Source organism: Mandrillus leucophaeus, unplaced genomic scaffold (genome assembly GCF_000951045.1).
Source record: "Mandrillus leucophaeus isolate KB7577 unplaced genomic scaffold, Mleu.le_1.0 Scaffold678, whole genome shotgun sequence".
Classification (NCBI taxonomy): Eukaryota; Metazoa; Chordata; class Mammalia; order Primates; family Cercopithecidae; genus Mandrillus; species Mandrillus leucophaeus.
In genome coordinates this window covers 600,153-628,138 of record NW_012107341.1, presented here as the reverse complement: position 1 = coordinate 628,138, position 27,986 = coordinate 600,153, and the positions used below count along the sequence as shown (strand labels likewise).

The window sequence follows — 27,986 nt, the reverse complement described above, 5'->3', positions numbered from 1 at the left end:
TTAAGTTCATTAACAAACAAGTTCCTAAAAGCATTACTGTACTTTTTCTTCACCGGCACTCCTCTCTATGGTGCCCCTGGGGACTCCCCGCCCTCTTGTCTCAGCACCTCTGCACATTTACTATAGGAGTCAGTTCTCTGCCTGCTCTTGGTTTCTGCTTCTTCAACATGTGAATCTGTTCTCGGCATCATGAACCACAACCAACTCACTGGCACCTGTGGGGTCAGTGCACCCCACACGTTGCCTCGGTTGCCCTTGCCACCACTTCACATTTCTGCATACCTGGCTTACCCACCCGTATATGGAACAGCTGCTTCTGGGTGACAAGCCCAACTCTGGTCTCACCAGCTGCAGCTGTGGAGAGAGGACAAGTGCCGTGACACAGGACAAGGCTGTGGTGGCTGCTGTCTCCTGCCCTAGACATCCTGTTCTGCAAAAGCAACTCTCGTTACAATAGAGACCAGACGGGTTTGGTTTTGTTTCTTGCAGTCAAAGGCATCCTGAAGAGCAGGTGAAGCACAGTGTCCCACGCTTGCCAGGAGAAGGACTCCCCACATCTCAGCAGCTGGTGTTACTACTGTCATTACCTGCGATGCTGTGGAGTTGGAGTCTGGCCCCATGCCCAGGTCCTTTGTCCTTCTCAAAGACCAAGCCCCTGGCAGTCCCAGGCTGGTGCATGGCAGGAGGGGCAGCTTCGTGGCAGTGGAGGTGCTGTCTTTAAAAGCCCCTGGGCCTCCTTCTCAGAGAGGTCTTCCTCTCCAATGGTCGTTACTCAGGATGTGCAAGGCACAATTAGGAAACCGAGGCTCCCTGATAAGTGAAATAAAAGCCTCCCAATACCTCCAAGGAATGAAGGGCTATTCAGAATTGGGCGCTAAGCTCCTCCACTGCTTGCACAATTGCATCTCCTTTCAGCAGCAAATGCCAGTGTGTGCTGCATTTGGGAGGTGATGCTTCAGCCCCAGGCAGGAGGCTGCACAGACTCAGAGTGTCTTCTCCAAACTCAGCAGGGTGCTGACCTCGGGGGTCTGTGGGGGGCAGGAAGAAGACTAAGGCTTTGGGCTCATCTAGATTGAGTACATTTCCTGCCTGTACCTCTAGTTGGCTGTGTGACTCCAGCCAAAGTATTTCACCTTGTGGAGCTTCAGGACCTTGGTTTCACCATATGAAAACAGTCTCGCCTTTGCAGCATGTGGAAGTGCTGTGAAAATTAAATGTGTAGTACCCACCAACCAATAGATGCTAAAAAACAGGAAAATTAAGATCTACCTGATAGAATCTCTTAAAACCCAAATGTGAGTCTTGGTCTAACATCATCTGATTCAACTGAAGCCTCTTCCTTGTCCATCTGGAATGCAGAGAAGCTATTCCTTATGCTTTCTGGTGATGCTCTTACAGACACCTGAGCTAGGCTCAAGGGAATCTACTTCAACCTTTGCCAATTTTGCAAATTCTCTTCCATAACATATATTCATCTGTTGATTCATTATATTTTCAGTTATCCCTTGACTTAAAACATTGCTTCAAAGGCCTACTGGCTGTCCCTGCTCCACGGGTGAGGATGACAGGGAAGAGGGCCCAGGGTGCGTCCTCAGGACTGACGTGGAGATAAAGCCAGCACAGCCTGGGAAGGGCGAGGCCACCCCTGCTGCAGAGTGAGATGCTGCTGGGACATTCCAGTGACAGGAAGTGGGACCCCAGGCAGCCCCCTCCCTGTGAATGCTGACAGATGAAGGGACCTTACCCCACAAGGAGTAAGTTGCACCTCCCTGTACCTCTCTGCCCCTTGTTCCAGCCTCTGGACCCAGAGCATAGGAGGCGTCCCTCCCACATGTGTGCTGTAGGAAATAACCACAAGTGCCCCAAATGATCCTTAACCACTTCCCATTTTCTCCTTTGCCTCCTGCCACAGCCTCTCACCATCGGGTCCCTCTGCTTGGGATGAGCACCATGTGACTAGGGTCCTTCTCAGAGGGACAATGGCATCCAAGAGAGAACACAACAAAGCCACTAGCTTCTAGAAAACCTATTTCTGTCAGAGCAGAATGGTCAAGCCAGCCACTCAGGAAAGGTCACACTGGACTTCTGACTGGAGCCACGTGTCTAAGTGACTGAGCCCTTCTCTCAGAAGCAGCAGTGGCTGCAGCTGCCATCCTCTTGGTGACACTTTTGTAGCTGCATGTGCAGACGTCATTTTGAAAGCCTATTTAATGTAATCCTTTTTAGATTCAGGCCATCATCCCAGCTTGCTGAGCCCTTAGTGGACGCTGGATCCAGTGCCCATCAGGGAGTGTCCCTGGCGTGCCAGGCACAGGGAGACAATGCAGACACCACAGGAGTCACCTCACAGGACCCCACAGCCGAACCCAGCAGGTCAGGACCTGCCTGCCAGGGTGTCTGCTTCAGCCCACACTGTGCTTACAGAACAATGAAATGTGCAAAATGTGGAGAGTTCAGGTTTTCAGTGGCAATTCTGATTTCTCTCAAAGCATCCAATTTTCTGGGGACACTGGTCCTGTGCTCCTGCTGGTCACGCTCGACTGATGGGCGACGGCTGTGGACACAGGGCCCCTCCTCCCCAGCGTGGGCACTGATGCTCAGTCTTGCCTTGAGGAGCTACTTCCGCCCTGACTTCTGATGTCGCTGAGCTGAGTCCCTCCTCACACAGCAAACAGCCAGGATCAGAATGCAGGAACCGAGAAGGCCTTTAGGACAACCCCCCTACAGGGTGTCGCACCCACCAGCCTGAACAGTCAAATGTACCTACACACATGGCTCCCCGCAGCCTCTCAGAGCCTTCCGAACGTCACCCAGCACCCACCAGAGGAACATGGCACCCCACTCACCTTTCTCTCCTCTCCCATGACCTTAAAGAGGTGTGGCAGAGGGAGACAGTCACCAGGCCATGGCGGGGGGCCAGCCCGCCTGTCAGGGTCCTCTACAGTGTGTGTCGGGGGGGCAGGGGGAACAGCTCTGGTATTTACCCAGGATTGTCTGGCACCTGGCCCAAGCCCCAGGTCTCGGATCACGTCCTCCTGTGGTGCCCCTCCCTCCCGACACCCGAGGCCAGCTCCAGGCACATTGCCTGGCGCTTCCTCAACTCAGAAGGCCCCAGTGGGTCTGACGCAAAGGAGGACCACCGCGGCCTGCGTCTGCCAGGGCACCAAGAGCAAAGGGAGCCTCACCATAGAGGCCCAGTGGCACCAACTAGACCATGGGCCCAGCCTCTTCGACAGGGGCATGGTGCTTGGCCTCAGGGCTCACAAGTCTTTGCTGTATCAATCACCCTTACTCACAACAGCCTGTCTTTTCAAATGAGTCATACAAAGCAGTTAAAAATGCCCTGTTGATTCTTACCACAAATATCCAGTTTCCTGAACACTGACTAATTTAATTTCACCACCTTCTGGAGGAAAGAAATTAAACACTCAGAGAGGAATTCTTATATATTTGTAGTTTTGGTAAGTCAATGAGGAGATATCATTAAACTTAAATAAATCAAATCACTGAATAAAATTAAATGCCATTTAATAAATGATGGAATGATCACCCCAGAAGCTATACCTTCTGACGAAAGTCACGCACTGGTGACAAGGAGGACTGCTGTCACCTCTGACACACTATGTAAAACCACACAGTACGGTTCCTCTATACACTCTCCTGGAGCAAAGGAGGATGTCTGCTCTTCCGTGAGGGAATAGGTCTGTGTGCTCTCTCACTTTAATGGTGAAGCCATAGAGTACAACCTCAGGTAAACGCAAGACCAACAGACTCTGGCTTAAGTATTACCAAACAAGCCAAAACATTGCTCTTTTAAAATTCATCATCAACAACAAAATAAAACAGAAAGCCCAAGAAGTCTACACAGACAACTCCAAAACATCTCACACTATTTATGACCACCCAAACACCAGTGAGGGCCCATGAGCCAGTGGCAGAGGTGGGTGGAGGTGTCTGGGTTTACCAGCTCCAGATTTCCGTGCTTTCATCAAGGGTCTGACCTACCCAGGTGTGGAACCCATAGCACGTTGGGCAAACTGCTCTCAGAGCTCCCCCGGCCCAATGCTGAGCAGCTGCAGGGCGGGTGCCACCCCAGGTGGGGGTATCAACAAGCCTGGGCAGGACCAGGGAGGTGAGACCGACCCTGCATTGCTCCTGTAGAAGCACCTGGGCAGGACCCCAGACCCAGAAGAGGAAGCAGAGCCTGGGCAGGGTGAGGAGGTTGAATCCAGGGCAGGTGAAGGACAGCAAGGCAGGAAGGAACAAGTGGGTTGTTGGATGGCGACGTCCCAGCACGTGGATCTCCGATCAGAAGTAGCCCCCTTTGCGCTGGTGTAAGTCTCCCCCAGCTGGAGGATCACAGGTTTGCAACTCAGCTATTCCCGCCAACCCAGATGACTCAGGCAAGCCCCATGGGTACCTTTAGCAAACTCGGCACAGCACTCAGGAAGAACCTGGCCAATGCAGCGTCACAAAGCCAGGGTGCAGTCATCGTGGAAGAACTTGGTAAGCCTGCCTGGGGCTGCTGCATGCTCTGGGATCCCCAGAGAGAAGACGCAAGGCAGCTGGGGAAGACCTCTTTGTCCTTCTAGATAGAGTAATGGCTGCTTTCTTTTTGGCACATGCCTGTCAAGTCCTAGACCACCAACTACTCCATCCTGCTTCCTCTCAGATAGCTCTTCACTCTGTCACCATCATGCTAAGCTCATGAGAGCAGGGCCCACTTTGCGGCCAACCTCTTAGTCTCAGGGTCTGGCAAAAGCCCCGGCCGTTGTAGGGGCTCATGTTGAGTGAAGGGAGAGAGCTCAGAGGGAGGTGGCATTGGAGGAATCTCATGCTGCTGAATAGGAGGCTGAGGGCTCTTCTCTACCCACGACTGCTCCCATGCAGAATTTTCCCTCCCCTCCTTCCTTTCATTAAGTCCTGTGGCCTGCAGCCTTTACAGGGCACTGAGCTTGTATCTTATATGTCTAGAAAGGAGCCACACCAGAGCTGCAGGTGGAACTCAGACCCGTGAGGGCCCATAAATGCTGCAGTGAGACCACTGCCACTCTCCCGCCCTGTCCCAGCATGCGGGCCAGGGGGCTCAGCATGCTGTGAGGAGCGCCAGGTCCACGTCATGGTTGCTTGCTCTCAGACCTGGGGTCTCTGAACACCAGCATCTGATCTCTCTTATCGCATTACAGAGCTACCAAGGAGTCACTTAAAAAGGAGAGAGGCAGGGCCGGGAGCGGTGGCTCACTCCTGTAATCCCAGCACTTTGGGAGGCCGAGATGGGCAGATCATGAGGTCAGGAGATCGAGACCATCCTGGCTAACATGGTGAAATCCCGTCTTTACTAAAAATACAAAAAATTAGCCGAGTATGGTGGCGGGCGCCTGTAGTCCCAGCTACTTGGGAGGTTGAGGCAGAAGAATGGCGTGAACCTGGGAGGCGGAGCTTGCAGTGGGCCGAGACTGCACCACTGTACTCCAGCCTGGGCAACAGAGCAAGACTCTGTCTCAAAAAATAAATAAATAAATAAATGAGAGAGGCAGAAGAAAGGTACTAATGCCTGTGTGGGAATTTCAGAAGGCTTTGGCTACAAAGCTTGGGCAAGAATGATTTTTCCTTTCTTATGGAAGTTTAAATATCTCTACTTTTTCCTCCCCTGTTCCCTCCTTCATGAATCTGCTATTTAATAGTGAACAAAATGACATGAATGAGGAAGTTTCCAATAACCTCATTATCCCATTACCTTCCATAGATTTCCTTATGCTTTCTTCTTTTTCTGTGTTAACTGAGTTCTTACCCGTGAGTGAAGTTACTTTATGTATTGGGTCCACTTTGTCAATTTTTCTACTTCAGAATCCTTGACTAGACTTTGGTCTCAGCATTACTTCCTTTGACTTGAATGAAGGGAATAAGAACATTAGATTTTTCTTTTCCTCAAGCAAGGGGCAAGGAATGGAGCCAAAGCTCTTTGCCCAGCACCGTCCCCCATCGTGATCCTAGATCCAAAGCCCTGGGAAGTGGCTGGAGGTTGTCTAGCACTTGCTACCCACTGCATCGGGAAAACACACTTTTCATAAGATCAGAAGTCAACACCAAGTACAGATAAAGAAATGTCCCTTCAAGCAAGTTGGAAAAAAAAAAAAAAAAAAAAAAGAACAAAGAACAAGGACTTTCTACAAGTAGTTCTGAGTGAGAAACATCCTTCCTGCTCTTATTTCTGTGGGCTTGAGGACACTAGTGACACAGACACCAATGCCATGTTCTCATGGGGAACTAGCTCTGATCCCAAGAAAAACATCAGCAGGCAAAATTCCCTGGTTTCCTTGTTCTGCTTACAAATTTGGACAATCCCTGGGGGTGGAGGCCAGTTTTCTTGCCAAAGGCTGAGAGAGCCAGATAATATTTTCATGGTCTTATTTTAGAATGGGTAGCTCTGTAAACAACCTCAGTGACAAAACCCACAGACAGCTTGTCTGGATCCTTATTTGAAGCAGAAGGTCACCGGCGAGGTAGACATCCCAGATGCACTTTAGACATGTGACAAAGTGCACAAGCCCAGCCAGTGCTGGCTCCCAGATGAGGGACACTTACCTCACCTTCTAAGTTTTGATAGTGCCATAATGCAGCCTGCTCCGGGGGCCTGAGGTCAGAACGGGACCCGTACTTGGGAGCCAGCGGGTAATGGAAGAAAGGTCTATCTCTCAAGAGGGCAGACCTTGCATGGCACGGGACAGGCAGATTTGCAGAGAAAGGGATGACTGGTCTGTCCCACTTGAGAACAGCAAAGGTAGGGAAGTGAGAGCAAGTAGGGAGAAGAGACGATTCAAGTAGAAGGGCAAAATAACTTCTAAACAACATGCATTTAGCAGAAGGAAAGTCAAGGTCCCGGGAAGCCGATCAGCATAGTGGCTACAATCACAGGCTCCGATCCTGAGGCCGGGTCACACTCAGCCGCACCATCAGGTCCCAGCCACACTCAGCTCAGCTGCTTATAGGGGCCTCCCTTCCCTCAACTGTGGAACAGAGGGAATATGTGTACTTAATTCACATGGGATGGCATGAGGAGGAAATGAACATACAAATAAACAAAAAATAAACATATCCACCACTTACAACAAGGCCTGGCACACAGAAATCCCTCACTCCATAAAGATCAGGTGCTGCGGTTCTCATGATCACCTCCACCCCTAGGGGTCTTCCTCCAGAGGTTGCAGCCCATCCCAGCCCACAGCCCTGCCAACTGGTGGGGAGGAACTTTCAACCCTTTTCTCTGGCGGTTTCTCTGCTAAGCTGACTTGCTGGCTGTTTGACCTTGGACACGTTACTGAAACTCTCTGTGCCTCAGTTTCCTCACATGGGGACAATGGTTGTGTCCTATCAACTTCATGGATCTACTTTAAATAGAAACTACAAGTTCAAAAAGGGGGCTATTGCCCTGTGGGTCCAGTGGAAACTTTTCTGCTTTCAGCAGATCATATTCAAAGTCAGGACTACAAGACAGAAACTCTTCAACTCCCGTGTACGGACACCCAGCTGTCCGGGTGAGCCCAGCATTTTCACATCTATTATTGAGCCAGTGGTGAAACTTTTTCGAAGAACTAAGATTCATCTTTAAACATCAAATCATTGTTATTATTTGCCATTTTTATGAGACTTTTTCTAAAATATACAGATACATGGAGTTTAGATCAATAATGAAAAGAGGTTTAATTGGTTCATGATTCTGCAGCCTGCACAGGAAGCATGGTGCGGGCATGTGCTCGGCTTCTGGGGAGGACTTAGGAGCTTACAATCATGCCGGAAGGCAAAGCAGGAACTGCAGGAGTGGGAGTAAGGGGAGGAGATGCTACGTACTTTTAAACAACCAGATCTCGTGAGAACTCACTATCGTGAGGACAGCAGCAAGCCATGAGGGATCTACCCACAAGATCCAATCACCTCCCACCAGGCCCTGCCTCCAAAACTGGGGATTACAATTCACATGAGATTTGGAGAGGACAACCTCCAAACTGTGTCAGCCTCATTGGACAACAAGAAAAGAACGGAGAGAGAAGATCCCAGGACTTCCCGCCCTTCTTCCCAAAGTAATAATCTGACACATCTGTGCAGATCCCAATAATCTGGCACATCCCTAAGCCTGGGCCCCAGCCAGAGGCACACTCACCTGCTTTGCGGCGGCCTGGCTTGGAGGTAAAGAACCCGGCGTGAGCACAGGGGGGCTCCCAGGGCCACAGAGTTCAGGAAAAGGATTCGGGATGGCCGGCAGAGACGAGGTTCTAAATTGCTGGTCTTCCTCCTGAAGGCGCCTGGAAGGCAGGGATAAGTGCCTGTTAAAAGCTGCCATTCCCCACATGACCCGGTCTTACCACTGTGGTGATACACCCAGAAAGCGGGACACAGGGCTTCTAGGAGTCACTGGCATGCCCACATTCACAGTGGCATCCTTCACAATAGCCAACAAGTAGAGGCAACCCAAGGATCAACAGATGGATGAATGGATGAACAAAATGTGGCATATCCATACCATGGACCACTACTAGGCCATGAAAAAGGAAGCACATTCTGACACAGGCTACAACAGGCTGAACCCCGAAGACATTATGCAGAGTCAAACATGCCAGTCACAACACCAGAGACACTGTGTGATTTCACACAGTGAGGGAGGTAGCATATTCAAACCCATAGAAAGTAGAATCGTGGCTGCAAGGTACTAAGGGGAGGGGAATGGGGAGTTGCTATTTATTGGGGATAGAATTTCAGTTTCACAAGATGAGAAAGTTCTGGAGATTGTACAACCATTGTGAGTGTGCATTAATACTACTGAACCATACTCTGAAAAAACAGTTAATATGGTAAATTTTATGTTACATGTATTTTACTAAAAGGAAAACTTTAAAAAATTACAAGTTGTCATTCTCAGACCCAAAGTGTATCTGGTATCAATTCTCTTCTTCATTAGGCATCCCGGGGGGACGGGGGTGCAGAGATTCTTCTGTTGTCCTGGGTGCGTGCTCATCTCAGGCAGCACTCAGGGCCTGACATGGCATCAGCTCCAAATACCTCATCCGTTTGATCAGTGAATACCTAATGTGTGAAAGGTTTTCTGCACAGGAGCGTTTTCATGAGGACAAGTGTTTGTCAGCGTCCTTGAAATGAGCATTAATCTAATCAAATGAAAATACAAGAAAAGGCTTTGTGTGTTCTCACCTGAATTATGCAATGGATGCTTATTTATATAAAAAGGTTGTTGATACTGAATTAATTCGAAATTATAGCTTCACATATCTGTCCTCCCAAAGCCTGTGTCCACATTAGAAACACACCTTAGAAACACACGCTGAATCCACGCACCACCTCTACTTTCCTGGCACTTCTCCAGGGGCATCTGTTCCCTCCTCAGAAAAATGCACAACCCACTTGTCATACAACTATGCAACACACGCACAGTATGACGAATCAGAAGCAACTGTGAACAGCAGAGAAATCAAGTTCAAAGTCAAAGCAAATGCCAAGTGCCCGGCGCCTCCCCTCTGTGGAGTAACTTCTGGCCCACATCTCCAGGACACTCCTGGGCACACAGCCTCCTCCATCCTTCCTGAGGCCACGCGACCCTGTCCACAGCCTCCTACCTTCAAGGAGAGGGGAGCAAACCTCACATTATCTTCACTCAGCATTTCCAATCCCTCCCCATGTTTAAACACACCTCAGAAACCCCCATCACAGGCTGTGTCTTCAAGTAATTTTTTTTTGACCATTTTTACGATTTCACAAAATCAGCAATCCGTTAGCTTTCCTGAGAGATATGCCACTACAGAAACACACTTTGTGATCACTTTACTTTTTCTCTTTCACCAACTTTCCCTATTTTTAAAGGAAGATCCAGCTAGCTATCCCACATAGACCAGCAAATGATGCATGGATTTAAAATTATGAGAACTCACATGGCATGAAGGGAATCAGTGCTGTGAAATACAGGAAAGCCGTTCCTATAATGGTTTGATGACATGCCAGAAAGTTTATTTTTACTGTGAACAAATCCCACTCTTCCCATAACAGCTTTAGCCTTGGCAAGGCATCCAGCTGAAAGGTCTGGCTGTTGTCGTACAGGAGGAGATGGATAAAAGGGGTGGCCAGTGCCACTTTCAGGACATTCCAGTCCACGGCTTCTAGCCAGTGACTTCACCCCGAAGAGATAATCTGATGTTTCAGTGTCCACAAAAGCTTATTCTCTTTATTGGGTTGTTTTGAGCATTTTTAAAAAGTCCTGTGTTGACTTTAAAGTGGCTCAGAGACATCGCCTAAGGCAAGACTAAGGGGCATCACCTAAAGACAAAAAATCCCCACGAAAGGGGCTCACAATAGAAGGGAGAGTGACTATGGAGAGGGGTGCTGAGATTTAGGGATGTCAGTGACGGTGGCAGGAACTGCAGAGCTGGTGTGGCGAGGTGCGGGTCCTTCTTCTCTGTGCCTGTGCTGTGGCCCACTTGCGTTTGTCTAGAACACATGCGTGGCCCTTGCACTCTCAAAAGCCTGGGTTGCTTCTCCATACAGAATCGGCTCACCCGTCGGCTCTCCTGTGTGTTAGGCCTTCTTGCCCTTTCCAAGCGTCTCCTCTGCCCATACCCTGCCTGCACCCCAGCTCCCTTTGGGTTGCATGGCAGCCCCCGGGAAGTTCCTCTGCAGCGTGCACCATGCTCCATGCTCCCCGGTACCCAGCAGCCTGCTCCATGGCCACTTCCCACCTGCTGCGGTGGGCCAAGTTACCGCCCCGCTGTGCCTTGGTTTCCTCACCTGGGAAGCGAGGGTAACCCACACCACCTCCCTCCCAGGGCACTGATAACAAAGGAGGAGCTCATCAGCATCTGCACACAGTAAGCGCTCAGCGAATGGCCTCACTTCACAAAATAAATCTTTGGTGATTTTAGATTGATAACCATATTTTTTTTTAATCCACCTGAAAGTGAGAAACAAAACTACTTATCTGAGAGGACACCAGTGAGAAGAGTCTGGCCCAAGGAATAGTGCCTGTGACCCTGTAGGGAGAGGGCTCTGCTGTCCCACAGAGCAAGACTGCCCCTCCACCCCGGGGACTTAGCGCAGGCAGCCCTGGGGCACATATGGGCAAGTTCAGCCAGAACTCGAGGTTCAAGGGTCCTGGGCAACTACTCCGGCAGGGAGGCAGGCCTTCTGGCTTTTCAGCTCACCCTCGGGCACCTTCGCCATGCGACTGCAACTCTATATTCCCAGGCGCTCCCCAAGGCTACTGTGATGCTCCCAAGACATGCTCCCAAGAGAAAAACAGCTCTCCCACTAGACTTAACTAAGTACAGGAGGTCACGCTTCAAAGAACGAAGTCGAACAAACCCTGGGACAGGTATCATTCAGCATCAATGAATATGACAAAAAGTGAGAAGGCAGAGGGGAAGCCGGGGTGGGAAGCTGGTGAGGCAGCTAACCACAGGCGCCAGGGCCACTGTACCCTCTCCCCTCCGTAAGAAACAGCGGCCACCTGGAGCAAGGTGATTACCTGGGCTGCGGAAGACCGAAGATGTCAGACCACAAAGAAAACTCTCAGAAGTTTCTAGAAGCAAGGAAGATCCCAGGAAATGAACGGAGCTCCCCAGAAGACGGGGTGCTGAGACAGGAAGCACCAGAACCCCATCCTGACAGAGGCCAATGAGGGCAAGGGGCAGTACCAGCAGAGATGGCTGTACATCCTCCACGAAGGCCCAGAGATGCAGGCAGGGTCCCACGGAGCCCCACGCCATCCCCGCCATGGACTGCAGCAGGGCAGACAGGCCGATCCTTGAGGGCTGCCCCTGGCTCTCAGCTTGACTCTACAAAGATCTTCATTCACAATGTCTAAGGTGCTCTCAGCACCTTCTCCTTCAACACGACCGTTCTCTAGACACCCTCCTCCCAGGCACTTGAGACAAAATCCAAGTCACCCTCCACACACTCTCTGTCACCTCACAGCCCTGGCAAAATTCAAGTGCTGGCAAAACGCAGCTGCCCCTCCTCGGCAACGCGCTCAAATCCCCTCTTTCTTCATCCTCGGGCAGCACACAATCATCTTCCATTCGGGGGCTCCTGAAACCGCTTCCAAACCGGCCATGCTGTGCCAACCCTGCTGCCCTCTACCACTGCCCCCATGACCCCTGGCAGCCAGAATGCTGGTGTCAAAACTCAAACCCAGCCCCTTCACGCACCTGTCCAGAACTCTTCCCCATGTGGCTCCTGAAAAGGGCACACAAAGTGTTTCAGCACTGGCCTCCATCTGCATCATATCTTCTGCTTATAAAACCTCTGCCTCCATCTATCTGAGCTCCTACCGCCCTTTGACATCTGTTCAGAGATCCCACCTCCCAGGAACCTCCTTCAACGTCCCCAGCACGTTCCTCCCTCCAGCCTCCCTGTTTCCACAGAGATGTGCCTACCCATGAATTAGCAGAGGAATGTGGCCAAATGCAACTCCGAGGGAGGTCTGGGGTTATACGACAAGCTCCGGGGGGTGCTGTAGCTGCTAGCCTCCCAACCCTACTCTGGGTAGTGAGGGCTTGGGGCATGCCATCAGCTCCATGGCTGTTCTTTCAATCTTCCCAGAGATTTTTCCTCTGGTGGTTTTCCTGCATATCCCTCTACCTAGCACAGTGCCTTGCACATAGCAGGCACTCAATAAAAAGTACTGGAATTGAACCGGCTACAAAGTTCAACCCAAGCGCGGCACACCACACACACTCAGCGTATCCGTTATCCCATCAAAGGAATGTATGTGCCTCTTGGTTTTGCAAGGCCAACACTGTTCCCCCCAAGACCATTTAACTCACAGAGAGAGATGTCCCTGTCGACAGCTCTCACCCTTGGAGAAGGCTCTGCCCGTGAGGCCTGGACTTACCTGACAGCAAGGATGTGCACAGGCTGGGAGCGCTGCACCCTCTGCCTCGGGGACACCTGTGGCTGGACGGACCGAGGGCCTGAAGCCCGAGGTTGGCTGCGGGCATGCTGGCCATTCTGCAGGAGGGGCACCGTGTCTGACTGCATGCTGCAGGCTGAGTACAGGCTCTCCAGGGATGCGTTCATATCGTTCACCAGGGCTTCCAGGTCCACATCATCCTCTGCACAGAAAAAGGCAAGAGCAAAAAAGAAACTTTAGCAGTGGAGAGCAATCAAACCCAAATGTACATCTTGGTGATCAGGTTCCAAACCTCAATCCTATTTTTCAAATGTTATGTAAGGGGTAGTGGGGCAACACTGAGAGAAGTATGACTGTATGGAAGCATGCATATTACATGTATTCATCATGATTGACATTCCAAGGCAATTCAATCATTAGAGCTGGGCTGCATTTCTACCTGTCTCCAGGGAGAAGCCATTTGGAGCATCTGCTCAGTTCCCTTCAGTACCCCGTTCTCTCCCCCCCACCCACTCCGGTAGGCCACACACAGCCATAGCTGCATAGCACGACCCCACTGGCCTGGACTCAGCTGACTGAATCACAGGTGTCTCCTAAGATCAGGACTCTCTCCTCCCTGGGATTCCAGAAGTGAAACAAGAGACAGAAACAGAGCAGCACCCAACACTGACACTGGTTCCAGCCCAGAAAGGTTAAGTAGGAGCTGAAACTGTGACAGAGGTTTATGTGTGGCTGCTATTACAATACATGCCTGTGGGCTTCGGGTGCCCACCCATCCTCTTGATTGGCCAGAGTGCAGAAGGAAGCCCATCTTCACATCTTCTCTCTCTGCGTGGGGCAGTGCAGAGAGAGAAGCCACAATGGCACAGAGAGTAAGCCGAGAGAGAGAGAGTGGAAAATGCCCTTTAGAAAGGGAGGAATGAGCCCACAGAGACTGCAATGGTTGGTTTTATGTGTCAACTTGGCTGGGCCATGGTGCCGGGTTTTAGCTAAACACTAGACTAGACTAGATGCTGTGAAGGTATTTTTTAGATGCAATTAACATTTAAACCACAGACTTTGAGTAAAGCAGATTGTTCTTCCTCATGTGAGAGGGCCTCAGCCCATCACCTGAAGACCTGAATAGAAGAAAAAGCCCGGCCTCCAAGGGGAAAGATGGAATTTTGCCTCCAGATCTGAACTGCAACCCTTCCCTGGACGTCCGGCCTGCCAACCTGCCCTGCAGATTTTGGACTTGCTAGCCTCCACAGTGTCATAAGCCAATTCCTAAAATACATATGTCTCTCTCTGTATATAGCCTATTTAATGGGTTGCAGCCCTATCTCTGTTTCTCTGGAGAAGCAGACTTAACACACACGGGCTCAGGGTCACAGACAGCAAGACGCTCTTCCAAACAAAGGCTACACCGTTTGGTCGGTAGGAAGGAAAGCAGAGACTGGCACTTGCAAACTTGCTCACCCTGGCCTGCTCCTACTGGCTCTGGGCGCAGGGCCTGGGACATGGGCTTCCTATTTCTTAAGAGTCCTCAACTCTAATAAGAGCTTAGCAACAGTGTCCACCCCACACGGGGGTTGTAAGGACTAAGTTAGTTATTATCTGCTTTATAACAGAGTTTGGCACACAGTAAACAGGAAGATGTTATTTATTAGCCCTATTTCATCTATTTCTTACAAAATAACAAAAAGCGGTCATTATTAACCTGGCTTAACAGCTGAGGAAACAGGCCTGGAAGAATTAAATCACCTGCCCAAGGTCACATAAGCAGTACTGAAAACAAGCTTTGCAGCCCTCATTCTCCCCTACCAGGTGTGTGCTCCTCACAGAAGCTCCAGAGGGGCACTCTGCCCTCTGGGTCAGAAGGTTTTTGTTTTAAAGGGCTCCCCTCATCTCCCAAGGTTAAAGGGCATAACAAGACAAGACATAAGGAAACCAAATGACAACAAGGAGGGAGGGAGGTCCTGGGCAGCCACAGTAGTGCAGAGGGTATGGAGGGGGCAGGGTCACCCCGGGGGTAGTGCTTCGGCTTCTGGGGTGAGTGGGACAGTAGGATCACGGTTTAGCCAGATCACGCTCAAGATCCTGGTGAAGACAGACAGACAGAAGGGAGGGGTGAGGACAGAAGGGAGGCTGCTGAAATGGCAGCGATGAGACCACTGAGGCCTGGCCAGCATAGCCCCTGCTGGAAGAACAGAAGCCACATTCAACCCAGGCCCAGGGGAGAGGGCAGGGGCTGGGGAGCAGCAGGCTGGAAGAGGAAGGGTGCCTTAGAAAGACGGGTCAGATGGATCCGAAGATGCAGACTGGGTGAAATCAGCAGCTGAGACTCAGCAAGCAGGGCCCTGTGTGCCCAGGATCTGTGTGAAAGGAGGGAAGAAGAGAGATGTTGCCATGGTTTGGGTTGTGAGTGGTCAAATATTAATCCTGGCCAGATATTAAAAGGACAAAGTGCTGAATCAATAATTAATAATTACTGCATAATCAATAATTAATGACCAGGGAGAACACTCAGAGTCAGCAGGCGAACTCTTGCTCATAGTTCCGGGGAGGTGGTGGGGAGGGAAGAGTTGGTTGGCAAAAAATCAGGACCCCTGGAGGGGCAGGCATGTACCTGCCTGAGCTCCCCGAGGTCCCGAAGGCTGTGGCCTTAGGGAGAGGAGAGTCTCTCTGTCAACTGCTGGAGCGAAAACTACTGTCCAGAGTACTCTGCCTGCCAAAGATGAGACCTCAGTTCTGTATTTATTGAGACTGCTGCATTCATTTTGAGGAAAAGTTCTAGTAGACACCATGGATCTGGGGCTTTAGGAAAGTTCTAGAACGTATGCATCATGCACTCACTCATCTCCTACACTCCTATTTAACTGACAGGGAATAGCTGCTTAATTGAAGCTCTGCAAAACAATTAGCACGAGTGCCACTCTTAACTTACCATATTAACAGCTCAATATTTCTATCTCAATGGGCCATCTAAAAGTCAATACTGGCTAAAACACAAAGTTCACTATAAGTATAGTCAGTCTTGGGTGATGCAGGAGGTTGGTCTCAATGCCGCACACATGCACACATGCAAACATGTCCACACCCGTGTACACACATGCACGTGTGCTGTGGGGCCACGCTGCCAATTCAATGCCAGGCTTTTATCCTGCTTTGGACATAAAACAGTGGTACAGTTCTCACTCTGGGACTGCTCTCTTCTAGGAAAACAACATGTTTTCATTCCCTCTAGGGAATTTTCATGTGCAGTTATTTATCTCTATGCATTCCCAACAGCCCCTGGCTGTGCTCCCCAGGCAGGCAGCCCCCAGCGGTCTCCCATCCTTTTCCTGCTAAGCCTTCTCTCAGTCAACCAGATCATTCCTGGGTCACATCTCTGCAATTAGGTCAAATGCAAAGTACTTCTGTCATTATTCAAAGTAAATACAAGGTAATAGACGCCAAAATATAAATGCAACACATGTCCTCAAAATGCTTTTACTCTCCTCAGTGGTGGATTATTTGTACAACTCTTTTCTACTTCAATACATTCAATCCTGAATCTTTTCAACAAAGCCAGGTCAATCTGATAACTCAATAGGTTATAATCTTCATAAACTGAATCCAACCACTCTATCTGGATGTTTCAAACCTTCATACTTTCCAGAGCCATTAGAGCAAAAATAAAACTTTTTAGAAAATTTAAAATGCCCTACTTTAGAAACAACCGTAAAACGTCCTGTGGGGTTCATTAGCATTTTATCTGTTTAGATAATAAAATCACTTATGGTTCTCCGACTTACAAGCTTCACTAAATTCTAATGAAGAGCGACAGTTAAATCTTCCAAACAGGGGGTTTTAAAGGTCTGATTCAAAAGAAGACACTTTTTCATATTCTACATCAATTTTTTTTTTAATTACTACATTAAGATACAACTGAAATCACACTGAGTTCTTATAAGTATCCCTATGGCGTCTATTCTGTCAGCTGGTCCACCTCAGTAAGGACTCTGTGTGCCACCTCTGTGCATGTGGCCAACTGCAAAATTCTTGTCTAGTCCCATGAATCGAAGTGGATCAATAATCACCCATTTGTGAAAGGCCTTCTGCCATGTAACAGAAGTGGGAGAATCAAGTAAACAAATGCTTCTCACAGTGAATATTCAGATTGTCTCTTTAATGTTAACCTGATGCCAAAATATTCTCCATGAGGCTGCCCCACTTGGAGGAATACTGAAAGGCGCAGGAAAAAAATAATTTTATATATAAAATTTCACTTCACACAGATTTATACGAATGTATTTTCTGCACAAATATAGGTCAAACAACATGGCTGCCAATCAAGTTATTAATAGTTATTTTCCGTCTTTAAATAACCCAATCGAAAACTGGGTATCAACTTTGCCCCAAATATCTGAGTAACTTGTCTGATCTCAAATTCACATCTCATCTAGTTTCACCGTCATTCGCAAACTGAGGTTGGTTTAGTTTTAAAATAGATATAAACTCAGGGGAACACATGTGCCTTGGGCTTATCAATCATCACAAGTAAATGTCTTCCAAACAGCAGGTTAGGTGTGCTGACCAGGAAAAGGCAAGGAGGACAGAGAAACTCCTGGGGCAGAGGATTTAACTTCTAGCACCACCTTACCGCCTTCACCAATACATTTCTTAGTTTACAGCACCATCTAGTGTCTTCTTTACATTGTTTACGAATTAAAGATGCCACTGGATTCACCTTACTAAATGATTTGGCACCATATGGACATGCTATTTGCACCATGTATTTAGGACGTGTCCATTACGGTCCCTTCTTCACAGACCTACACAAGCATCCATCAGTGTGCAATGCCTTCAGAGCTTTCTTCTCTACCCCCTTCCCCTATTTTCATATGGAAGATATACCCTGTTAAGTCATAAACAGCTGGGGTGGGTGTATATCATTAAGTCAAAGCAGATTCAGTCCCTAAGTAAAAAATAGATGGTACTTCATGTGAAAAGTCTCTAACACATGTGCAAAAGCCAAAGTCCTTACACATTTCTATCTAGAAAAGAAGTGAAGGTCAGGCTGCAAAAGTGTTTTCCACTAGACCATGTTCACTTGGCAAGCAATTTCTGTTAACTTCTAACCAATTAAAACTTTGTGCAAATATAACTTAACCTTCTACTGAAATATCTTTTTGCGCAACAATTCATCTTCTATTTTCATGTATTCTAGTCACACGCACTTAATTTTCCATATATAGAGTTTGGACATAAGTAAGTAGAATAAGAAAGTCGGGTATTATATGGTTAGAGTATTATTCTCTATCATATTTGTGATATTTAAAGATATTCAGCAAACACAAAAGCAAACCACCTAACCACAACTCCAAATAAAAATACAAATGGAATCAATGCTTTATTTCACGGGTGCCTACACACAGGCAGGATTTGAGGCAGAAAATAAAATCCCTAGAATTAGTCTGTCCAGCAAATGCATATAAATACCCTTGTACCTAGAAAGAGCTACACGGTCATAACTCTTGTCTTTCAGTGTTTACAAGAGAAACTGTCTTCTCCCAACCTTTGTCAAAAGTGGCATCCTCTCCTCTCTAGCTAGCTCACAAAAGACAAAGGTAACCACCATTTTCAGTCTCTAGTAATTGAGAAAATGCATGTCAACAAACTGATGAATTTAACAATTTGTAAGAATATATGGTTTTTGTTTTTTCATTATGAACAGACACATCTGCAAAAGAGTCGTGGCCTATGCTAATGGGCAGTGGCTGGGCTCCAATCAGTGCTTTTGCCTATGGGGACTCAGCAGCCTCCACTCCGACTCCCTGGACCCACAGGCCACATGGGCAGAATCGCCATCCAAAGCATATTCAAAGTTCGTGATGACATAAAACGGGACAAAAATAAACATATATCCTGGGCATAACATAGTTAGACAAAGCTAAAATCACAAGGATCCTCTCAGTTTGCTGAGACTACACTCACTTGTTCCCTGATTACTATTTACAGGTAGTTTCTTAATTATTTTTCTTAGAATGTTTTTTCTTCTCCTAAGACAAATGCAGGCTAATGTATCCAGGAAGGCTGCATACATATGTAATCCTATATTCAATTCCTTGAGGGCGGGTGCATTTTTTTCTGCTACCTTGAAACTCCAACCAGACCCTCCTCCAAGAAGATCCCAACATGACTTACAGATCCAGGGCCCTACTCAACAATTCTACAGGTAACACAAAATACGGAGACTATTGATTCCCTGCTTTCATAAAATCTGTCCTCTGCTCTCCTTAAAGTTACATTTAAATATACACATTCTTTCTAAATAAAGCACTATCCCGCCTTTTGAGTGTTTAAGTATCTATGGCTGCTATGCTATTTAGATTCAGAGCAATCAAGAAGCGACTTGAGAGCCAAATCCTAGAGTCTACAATCAAGAAGATGAGGCACAGCAAGCACAGCTCATGAGCTGCCCGGCAGGGTGCAGAAGGCTGGGAGACAAGAAAGGAGCCCCTCCACGGAGAAGCCACCGGCTCTACCCCAAAGACAACCATCGGATATGCAGAGAGCCCTGAGCTGCATCCCTGGCCCTTTCGGACTTCAGGCAAGCTGCTCCAGTCTTCCGGCCTCCTCTTAGTTCCAACTCGAGGAGCGATGGTGTTTATGGCTTCCAGGATGTGGCCTGACCTGGGGCTCTCCAGACCCTTTCTTCTTTGTTTCCTTGAAAATGTGACTGTTAACGGTAGATAGAGAAAAATCTGTATTTTACAAATGAGCTGCTAAAATCCTATCTCCCTTGTGGAAGGAGAGAGGATTCTTACAACGCAACAACCAGGAAATGATTCTGTTGCCAAAATAATCTGGTTTATGAGCCTCTTTCCTCTGTGTGCACACGGAGCCTGCCATGAAGCACTGAAAAGACTGCCTGGGCATCTGAGTGTATTTGAGTTTACGGGGCTTCTTCAAAATGCGAAAGTAAACATTTGACATGCTTTCTGCAAGTTTCCATTTACATTTTTCATGTTTCACGGGGGCTGCACCCTTGCCTTCCATGTGAGGTGTAATTAAGTCATTCTGCCCTAGCCTTCCTGCTTCTGCGCCTGGTAGAGTTTAATTTCACCAGCCAGGGGTGCCAAGCTAATAGAATTTCTGACTCTGGGTGTGTCAGTGCTGGGTGGAGGAGTCTCTGAGCCCCTGGCTGATGAATCCTGAGTATGTCACATGATCCTTAAAAGAGACAGAGCAGGGGACGGCGGGGGGCTTTGCTTTCCTTGAGTGGAGGCAGCCCTGCCACCCACTCAAGCCAATGTTTCTGTTGCCCCCCAGCAATGGCCACCTTGGGAACCAAGATATTGGGAAGGGACCTGAAGGGCATAAGGGAATATCCACAGACTCTTGAGAAGGGATTTTAGCTCACCCCAGAATGCCTGGAGCAGTTGGCTAAACAGAGCAATTTCAGGAGCCCTTAACCTCTTTGTCCAGGGTGTGGCGAGGCACTCCAGTGAGGAAGAGAGTTTGGTAGGTGGCAGCCTTTGCCTTTGCATCTCTTTGGGTAGATTGCTAGGCTTCCCTCACTTTGGCCTATACCTCTGCTGACGTTTTCCCCAGGCTCTGGGATTTAGGTGGGAAAAGTCATTAATGTGCTCTCAGGCAGGGTCAGAGCCATGATACATGTTATTTGGCGTTTTTGGTTAAGTGTGTGAAAAGGCTTGGTAACAATATTTGAAAATCAATGATCATGTCAGCTCAACATCACCCGAACAAAGGGATGACCCCCATTTTTGCTTTTTATCTTTCAGGCCTTTACTATTTCCAGTTAAGCATTTGACAAGTTACAAACCAATATATATACTACTTTCTTTCTGTACTTTTTCGCTTGTCATTTTACAGCAGTGGTGTGAAAAGTTTTAAATCAGAAATGAGTATTTACACTTTGGAAAATATATTTGAATCTGAGAGGAAAGGTGGCCTAAGGAATGAGATTTCATGACAGAAAATGGTTTTTATTAATTAGTAACTGTCAGCATATAGTTTCTGGTCCAATTCAAAGGGGAGGGAAACATAAATCTGTTAAATCTCAATGCTCACACTGAAATGTTGCAATGGGGAAATTTGGACTTATTCATATTCAATAATTAAATATCTTCAAAGCTTAGAAGAAAGAAATACAAATCTGTTTTTCTTTGTTCTATTTTTAAAAAGTAAAAGCAGATGTATACCCCCCAAAATTGAAAGTAGGGACTTGAAGAGGCAATCGTACACCCATGTTCACAACAGCACTATTCATAGTAACCAAAAGGCGGAAACAGCACAAGTGGCCCTCAAGAGACGAACAGATAAAGAAAATGTGGCACATCTACATACAATGGAATATCATTCAGCCACAAAAAAGGAAAGTGCCTCTGAAACGCACTAGAACTCAGAAGAGAACCTTAAGGACATAATAAGCCAGTCACAAAAGGATAAACACTGTCTGATTCCGCTTATGACGTCCCTAGAGTAGTCAAATTCCTATAGATAGTGGAATAGTGGTGGCCAGGGGCTGAGGAAGGAAATTTATTTGACAGGTATGGAGTTTCATTTCTGCAAGATGAATAGAATTCTATGGATAGATAGATGGTGGTGATGGTTGTGCAACAATGTGAATGTTCTTAATGCCACTGAAGTGTGCATTTAAAAATGGTAAGGATGGGCTGGGAGTGGTGGTTCATACCCGTAATCACAGCACTTTGGGAGGCCGAGGGGGGTGGATCACCTGAGGTCATCAGGAGTTCGACACCAGCCTGACCAACATGGTGAAACCCTGTCTCTACTAAAAATACAAGTATTAGCCGGGTGTGGTGGTGTGCACCTGTAGATCCCAGTTACTCAGGAGGCTGAGGCAGGAGGATCACTTGAACCCGGGAGGCGGACACTGCAGTGAGCTGAGATCACGCCCCTACATTCTAGCCTGGGTGCCAGAGTGAGACTCCGTCTCAAAAAAATAAATAAAAAACAAAAAATAAAAAACAATGGTAAGGATGGTAAATTGTGTTAGGTGTATTTTACCACAATTCAAAATAATAATTAAAAAACAAAAGCAGTTTTTAAATTGAATTGTTCCCAGGTTACCCTCCAGGTGATGCCAAGCAGACTGGCTTGCTAAAGGACCAGGACAAGGCTGGTCATTTCCTACGTTACACTAAACACAGATTCCTCTTCCTAGAAAAATAAGAATTTTCAGTATAAATGTGTTTGCTTCCCCACTAATCCTGCAGACCACGGCAGGTGGGATTTTAAAAAACTGTTTATCTTTAATGACACATGCAAAGTGCCACTGCCAGTGGAGGCTCATTAAATTAAACTTATAAAAATGTAGACAGTCTATCTCCTTTTACAGACAGCTGGGTCAACAGCCCCTCACCCATTTCCCCAGGACAACTGGTGGCAAAGGCTGAAGTCTAGGGCAAACTTCAGAATCAAATGCAGATAGCCTGGCGGCCAGACAACTGCAACTCTATCATCACCAAAAAAAAAAAAAAGTAAGATAATAATTAATCACTCTGTACTTTGAGTCCAGTGAGTTTTTTTTTTTTTTTTTTAATTGTGGTTTAGGGAGTTGTACAGTAATTCTATTTAAAAAAAAAATAAGGAAAGCAATTCATCTTAGTGATTTCATCAAAGACCTGGCATCCAATGTTCAGTGAGCATCCCCTAGAAAAGCATGTAAAGTTTCCTCTTTCCTGGGTTTCATCCTGCCACACTGTTGCAAGGAAGCACCTGGGCATTACTAAGATTACTGACGGGTCAGGCCCTTTATGACTGCCTGGACTCTGCACCATAGAGCCTATACAACACAGGAAACAAATTTTCCACTACCAAAACATTACAGCCTGCCCGGCAAGAACCAAAAACCTAAGCTAAAACTGCATTTCACATGCACAGATTCAGCTAAGCAATTCTATCTGTACTACTCAAAAGACACTTCGGGAGTGACAGAGAAACATATCCACAAAATATCCCTCAAAAAGAGCAAAGGATTAACTGCATCTTTCCCAAGTCTTCCTCAGCCATTTGATCTGTTTCCTCTCAGGCTTTTGATTTTAATTCCTAATTCTTCTATTACATCGCAAGTCACGGAGAAGCAGAAGTACACAAAACTATATAAATAACTTGTCATTCTGGAAGGTTCTCATTTTCCATGAACCCTAAAAATATTAGCCCGAGAACACTGGAATTGAAGAGGGAAAATTCACGTTATGGTTCAAATTTCTGTCACTCACTAGCACTGTGCTCTCAAAAAGTCTATTTTTTAAAGGCAAATTAGACACTGGGGAATCTTTACCATCACATCCAATGTTAACACTCTATGATTCTGTGGATTTAACTCCATAAATTTAAAATCCATTCATTTACCCGATATTTTTCTTCATTCAACAAATATTTGCTGAGCACTAACTACATCACTTCAGGTATTGGAAATACAGATGTTAACAAAACAGACATAAATCCCTGCCACCTTGATGCAGTGACGTCTTAAGCAACGACCTTTGGAAAAGGATTTGCAAGGCTAAATATAACATAGCAAGGAAGGACAGGAAACTGTTTTTACTACTTCTGGAAAAATAATTCCCTCCACAAAGAAGCTAAAACCTGCTTCAGTTAAGCAGCAACTAAACGAGAGACAAGGAGGTGGAAATATCCCGTAGGAAAGAAAAAGTGGGCACCCAACGGCAAGGGGCACTGGAGCCCAAAGGAGGGATCCCAAGCCCCACGGTTCTGCAAGAGAGGTGGGAAGTCAAGGGAAGCGCAGAGTCGAATACAGTGTGCGTCCTCAGACGAAGAGTTTCTTGGCAGAGTTCATGACGCTCCCAGTTTATAAAAGTATCCCAGAGGCCAGAAATTCTCCTAGGATGGTTATGCACACTGCTTGGCAGAGAGAAGACTTTTAAAATGAGATCTCTGTTTACAGGCAAGACAGTCAAGCAGAGGGCATTCAGCTCTAAAAAGAGCCTGAATTCTAAGTCATCAGGACGAGAAAAGTCATTCTAGGAGAACAGTACCAGGCAATTCCAAGAAATGGCAGTTCTCCAAAAACTGAAATGCCCAGGAGAGAGGAGCCGGTTTTCCAGAATGTGGATGGAAATGCAGCTTAACCAGAAAAACAGGACACTCCAGATGGGCCTGAAGGGGCAGATGATCTAGAGCTGTAACCCTCAAACTGCCAGATGCGTGGGGCCACCTAGGAACTTCTGGGGTGGGAAAACCGGTTCCTGAGATGCACCTGGCATTCTGATTCCCAGTCTCTGGGGGTGGGTTCAGAAAATGAACAGAGTTCCTGCTAGGGTCTGAATAGCTGTGTTCTCCCAAAATTCATGTGTTGAAATCCTAACCTCTACAGTGAAGGTATTAGGAGGTGGGGCCTTTGGGAGGTGATTGGGTCATGGGGGTAGAGCCCAAATGATGGAATTCGTGCCCTGATAAAGCCCTGGAGAGACCCTTCCCCATTCCACCATGCGAGGACACGGCAAGAAGACGCCATCTGTAATGCAGAGGGAGAGTCGTCACCAGCTGCCAGATCTGGGAGCACCTTGATCTTGGACTCCCCAGCCTCCAGAGCTGGGAGAAATAAATTTCTGTTGTTTGTAAGCCATCCATCCAGTTGATGGCATTTTCTTACAGCAACTCAAACAGACTAAGAGTTCCAAAATGAATGCTTATTATTTTTAAGATAATTATTTTTGAGGTGCCTTTTGAATAGCACCTCAGGGAGAGGGGATGCTCCAGGTTTTGATGAACAAAGTGTGGAACAAGTACAGGGAGAGAGATTTCACAGTGGGGAGTCCTAAGAGAGGAAGAGACTTGTGTTACGATTTTTATCGCTTCTCTCTATAGAACGTTACATTATTAATGAGCATGACAAACAAAAGCCACCATTTTGTGAGCACCTGCAAGGTACCAGATCCTATGCCAGGCAATTCTCACAGTTCAAGCTGTCCCCAATCTTCCTACCAAACCAGTCAAGCAGGCATGTTTACATATTTCAGGGAAAGAAACTGAGGCACCCAATAACTCAGCTACCAAGACACAGACTGGAGAGTCTGCCTAACTCCAAAGTTGCACATACTGCCTCCTTACATTTTAATAATTGTCTTTAGTTTTTTCCTCACTAAATGTAAGTTTTATTTTAATTTTTTATTTAGATACCTTCCTTTGTCAGTGAACTTGAGTTTCTAGAAGACTAGAGCTGCCCTTGCCTCATGACCTTACCCTGAGTCTGGCACACACCAGGTGCTCAGTACATGTTAGTTGAGTAGTTGGAAAATAGACTCATCAGTTTCCATCAATCAAGCAGTAGAATTTTCCCGAAAGCCAGACAGCCAGGCAGAGTTCCCAAACTCTCTGGAGGCTGCTGTATCTCCAATCTTTTAGTTTCCTGGAAAAAGGCCCAGAGGGTAACCCACCAGGTATAGAAATGCCAGATTGTCTTATTCCAAAAATGGATGGCACGCGTCCGAAGAAGATTTGTTCCAGGCCTAGGAATCTATTGATAGGATACATTCCCCAGCAGTCAGGCCTTACCAAGTCTTACCGGACCATGCCAGGCCTCCCTGCTCCTCCGTAGACTGCAAGAGTGACACTCAACAAGCCCTCCGTTATGGCGAGCCTTCACAACTCTGCCTTGAATCCTGCCTTGCCCATCCCAGTAGTGTTTCTGTCCAGGAAATGCAGCAAATGCAACGCCTACCCTGGGCTTCTCTGCTCTGGGAAACCCCGGCTGCCTCTTGCACGCATGCTTCCCACACAAGCCCAAGCCTTTCATGTCTCCACTCAACCCTGGATGCAGCTCCATGCATCTGCGGATCCTGCCGGAGGGAAGACATCATTTGGCATGTCACTACCTTCTTCTCTGCTTCTGCATGGTGTCTACAAAGCAATAAATCTGCTGTCCTTCAAAGAACAGCAGCTGCCCATGATATAAGGTCAGTCTCCCCCTCGGTACCTTGTCCTGCCAGCAGAGACCGCAATGGAATATGAGAAGTTGGTGCTTGGTGGGATGCTGGGCGCTGCCCTGGGAAGACGTCTATTTCCAAATGGAAGGTGAAAACAAGATGTGTCTGACACATCATGTCCTTACTGCTCACATCTCCAAGAAGCACAGACACTTAGCACTCAACAAAGCCAAATTCAGTATTGTATTTCACAAGTATTCCTCGTCTGTTCTGCTCAGTGCAGCGTATGCTGGTGAAAAAGAGTGGTTCAGATTGAGAAACCGTGGAGGGGAGGGGGGAACAGTACAACAATCTAGCACTATGCCAAATGTTCACATATGGCATCTACGTAGCCTTATGCCAAACCATGAGCTAAATGCTATCAGCCGCATTTCACAAATGAGAAAACCAAGGTCAGCAAGGCTAAAACACACACTCAGCGTCACACAGCCATGAGTAAAACCTGATTCCTCCTCTGGTTTAACTACAAATCCAACATCTTTCAGTTTTCCCAAAGATTTAAAAAACAAAAAACAACATGATCCCTGGGCTTAAGGAACACAAACTGCAAAGACAGACATATATTTGATAATTTAATAAAGCGAAGTGTGACAGGTCTAGGGGAGAAGTAAAACGCCACAGAGGATACCAAAGAGGAAGCAGCTGCTTTTAATGGGCAGAGGGAGAAAGGGAAGCATCCAGGGAGAAGGTAGTGTCATCTCTGTCAGAACCAAAGAATAAGAGAAACTTAAACATACAAAAGAGGTTAAATCATTCCTGGCTAGGGGCTGCCCACAAAGGCAGGGGAGGGCAAAAATAAACTGCGGTTCCAGAAAAGCAATTTGTCTATGCAGCTGGCCCAGGTGATGTGTGTATAGGAAGGACGTGAGAAGACACCAAAGGGTAGAGTGAGGACTCGCTCCTGGGCCACTGAATCCTACTCTTAGAGAAGACAATGGTGTTCCCAGACTGTTTAAAAAAAAAAAAAAAATCTGACAACCACACAATGGTCAGAAGGTACAGAAGCTGGCAGTGAGCCACAAGGGTAGGGGTCGGGGGTGCGGGGAGTGCGGCGGGGGGCACAGGTGGAGCAGATGTTGAGTGAGACCTGTGAGAAACTGAACTGTCAGCAAGCACGTGAACAGGGTAAGATGGATTCCAGGTTACTGCAGAGTGTACCAGAAGCAGGGGTGGAGGTTATCAGGGGCTTCTGGGAGTCTGTGACAGGAAGTACTCCCAACCAAGGAGAGCTGGCCATTCACAGAGTCTGCTCCTGCTGAAGGGCAGAGGCCAGGAAGAGTCCAACCAGACAACTTGCCTTCATCTCTCTCCGAAACCACTCCCTGCTTCAAATACCCACAGTGGACTAGCCTCTGTAATGACAAGAGTCTAGAATCACTGGGAATGCCCCGTCTGCTCCAAGGTGGGGAAACCATTTTGCCATGATGCAGAAATCTAGCTGATCTCCCTTTCAGTAGCTGGGGTGCTGCAGGGAGTCCCCATTCAGGATGCTGAGTCCCCAAGAGGAAGCACTAGTTAAGCAAAGGTACTCTCAGCCATTTGGCACACAAGCAGATTAGAAGCCTGCGCAATTATTTTTCAGTGCGTTTAAAAATATATCCACAAAGATGGGGGGGTTAATGGCTGGGCACTAACTTCCTCTTGTCATTGCCCCCCGCCTCACCCTTTGAACAACTCAGGACTATCGTGAAAGACTTTCCTGATCAGGCTGAATCCAAAGTTGAAGGGGTTTAGGGGCCAGTCCATGCAGGTTGTAAGGGACACAGGTGGGGGTGGGGAGACCATAAGGCAGGCTCCTGGCTCCAACACTTGCTGAGTCTCCGGGCGCCCCTGAACACCGAATGTTAAACACCACAGAAATGTCTGCTCCTCAGAGGGTCACTGTAAGGATTGACTACAAACGTGCATACAGTGTCTACCCATGGGTAAGAAACTAACATTTTTGAGGACCTCCTTAGAGATGCGATTAATTCATAGTGGGGAATATAATATTAGCCATGTTAACAAAAGTGATATTGGAAACCTTGCTAAATTGCTTCTGAAGGCAATACTAGTACATTCTGTAGCAAATGACAGAAGGTTTTGTTTTTTTTTTTTTCCTTTTAACCTAACTGAAA

General features: G+C 47.3%; 1 protein-coding gene across 5 annotated transcripts in view; it reads right to left on the bottom strand.

Moving 5' to 3' along the window:
• The window catches only part of GRB10 (growth factor receptor-bound protein 10), a 191,792-nt gene that overhangs the window by 70,150 nt on the left and 93,656 nt on the right, over nucleotides 1-27,986 (bottom strand). For all 5 annotated transcript variants that reach the window (XM_012002088.1, XM_012002089.1, XM_012002090.1 and 2 more), the window contains 2 exons: nucleotides 12,890-13,109; nucleotides 8,159-8,300 (listed from right to left, as the gene is read on the bottom strand). In XM_012002088.1, coding sequence (XP_011857478.1) covers nucleotides 8,159-8,300; nucleotides 12,890-13,109 — 362 coding nt within the window. The remainder of the gene's footprint in view (nucleotides 1-8,158; nucleotides 8,301-12,889; nucleotides 13,110-27,986) is intronic.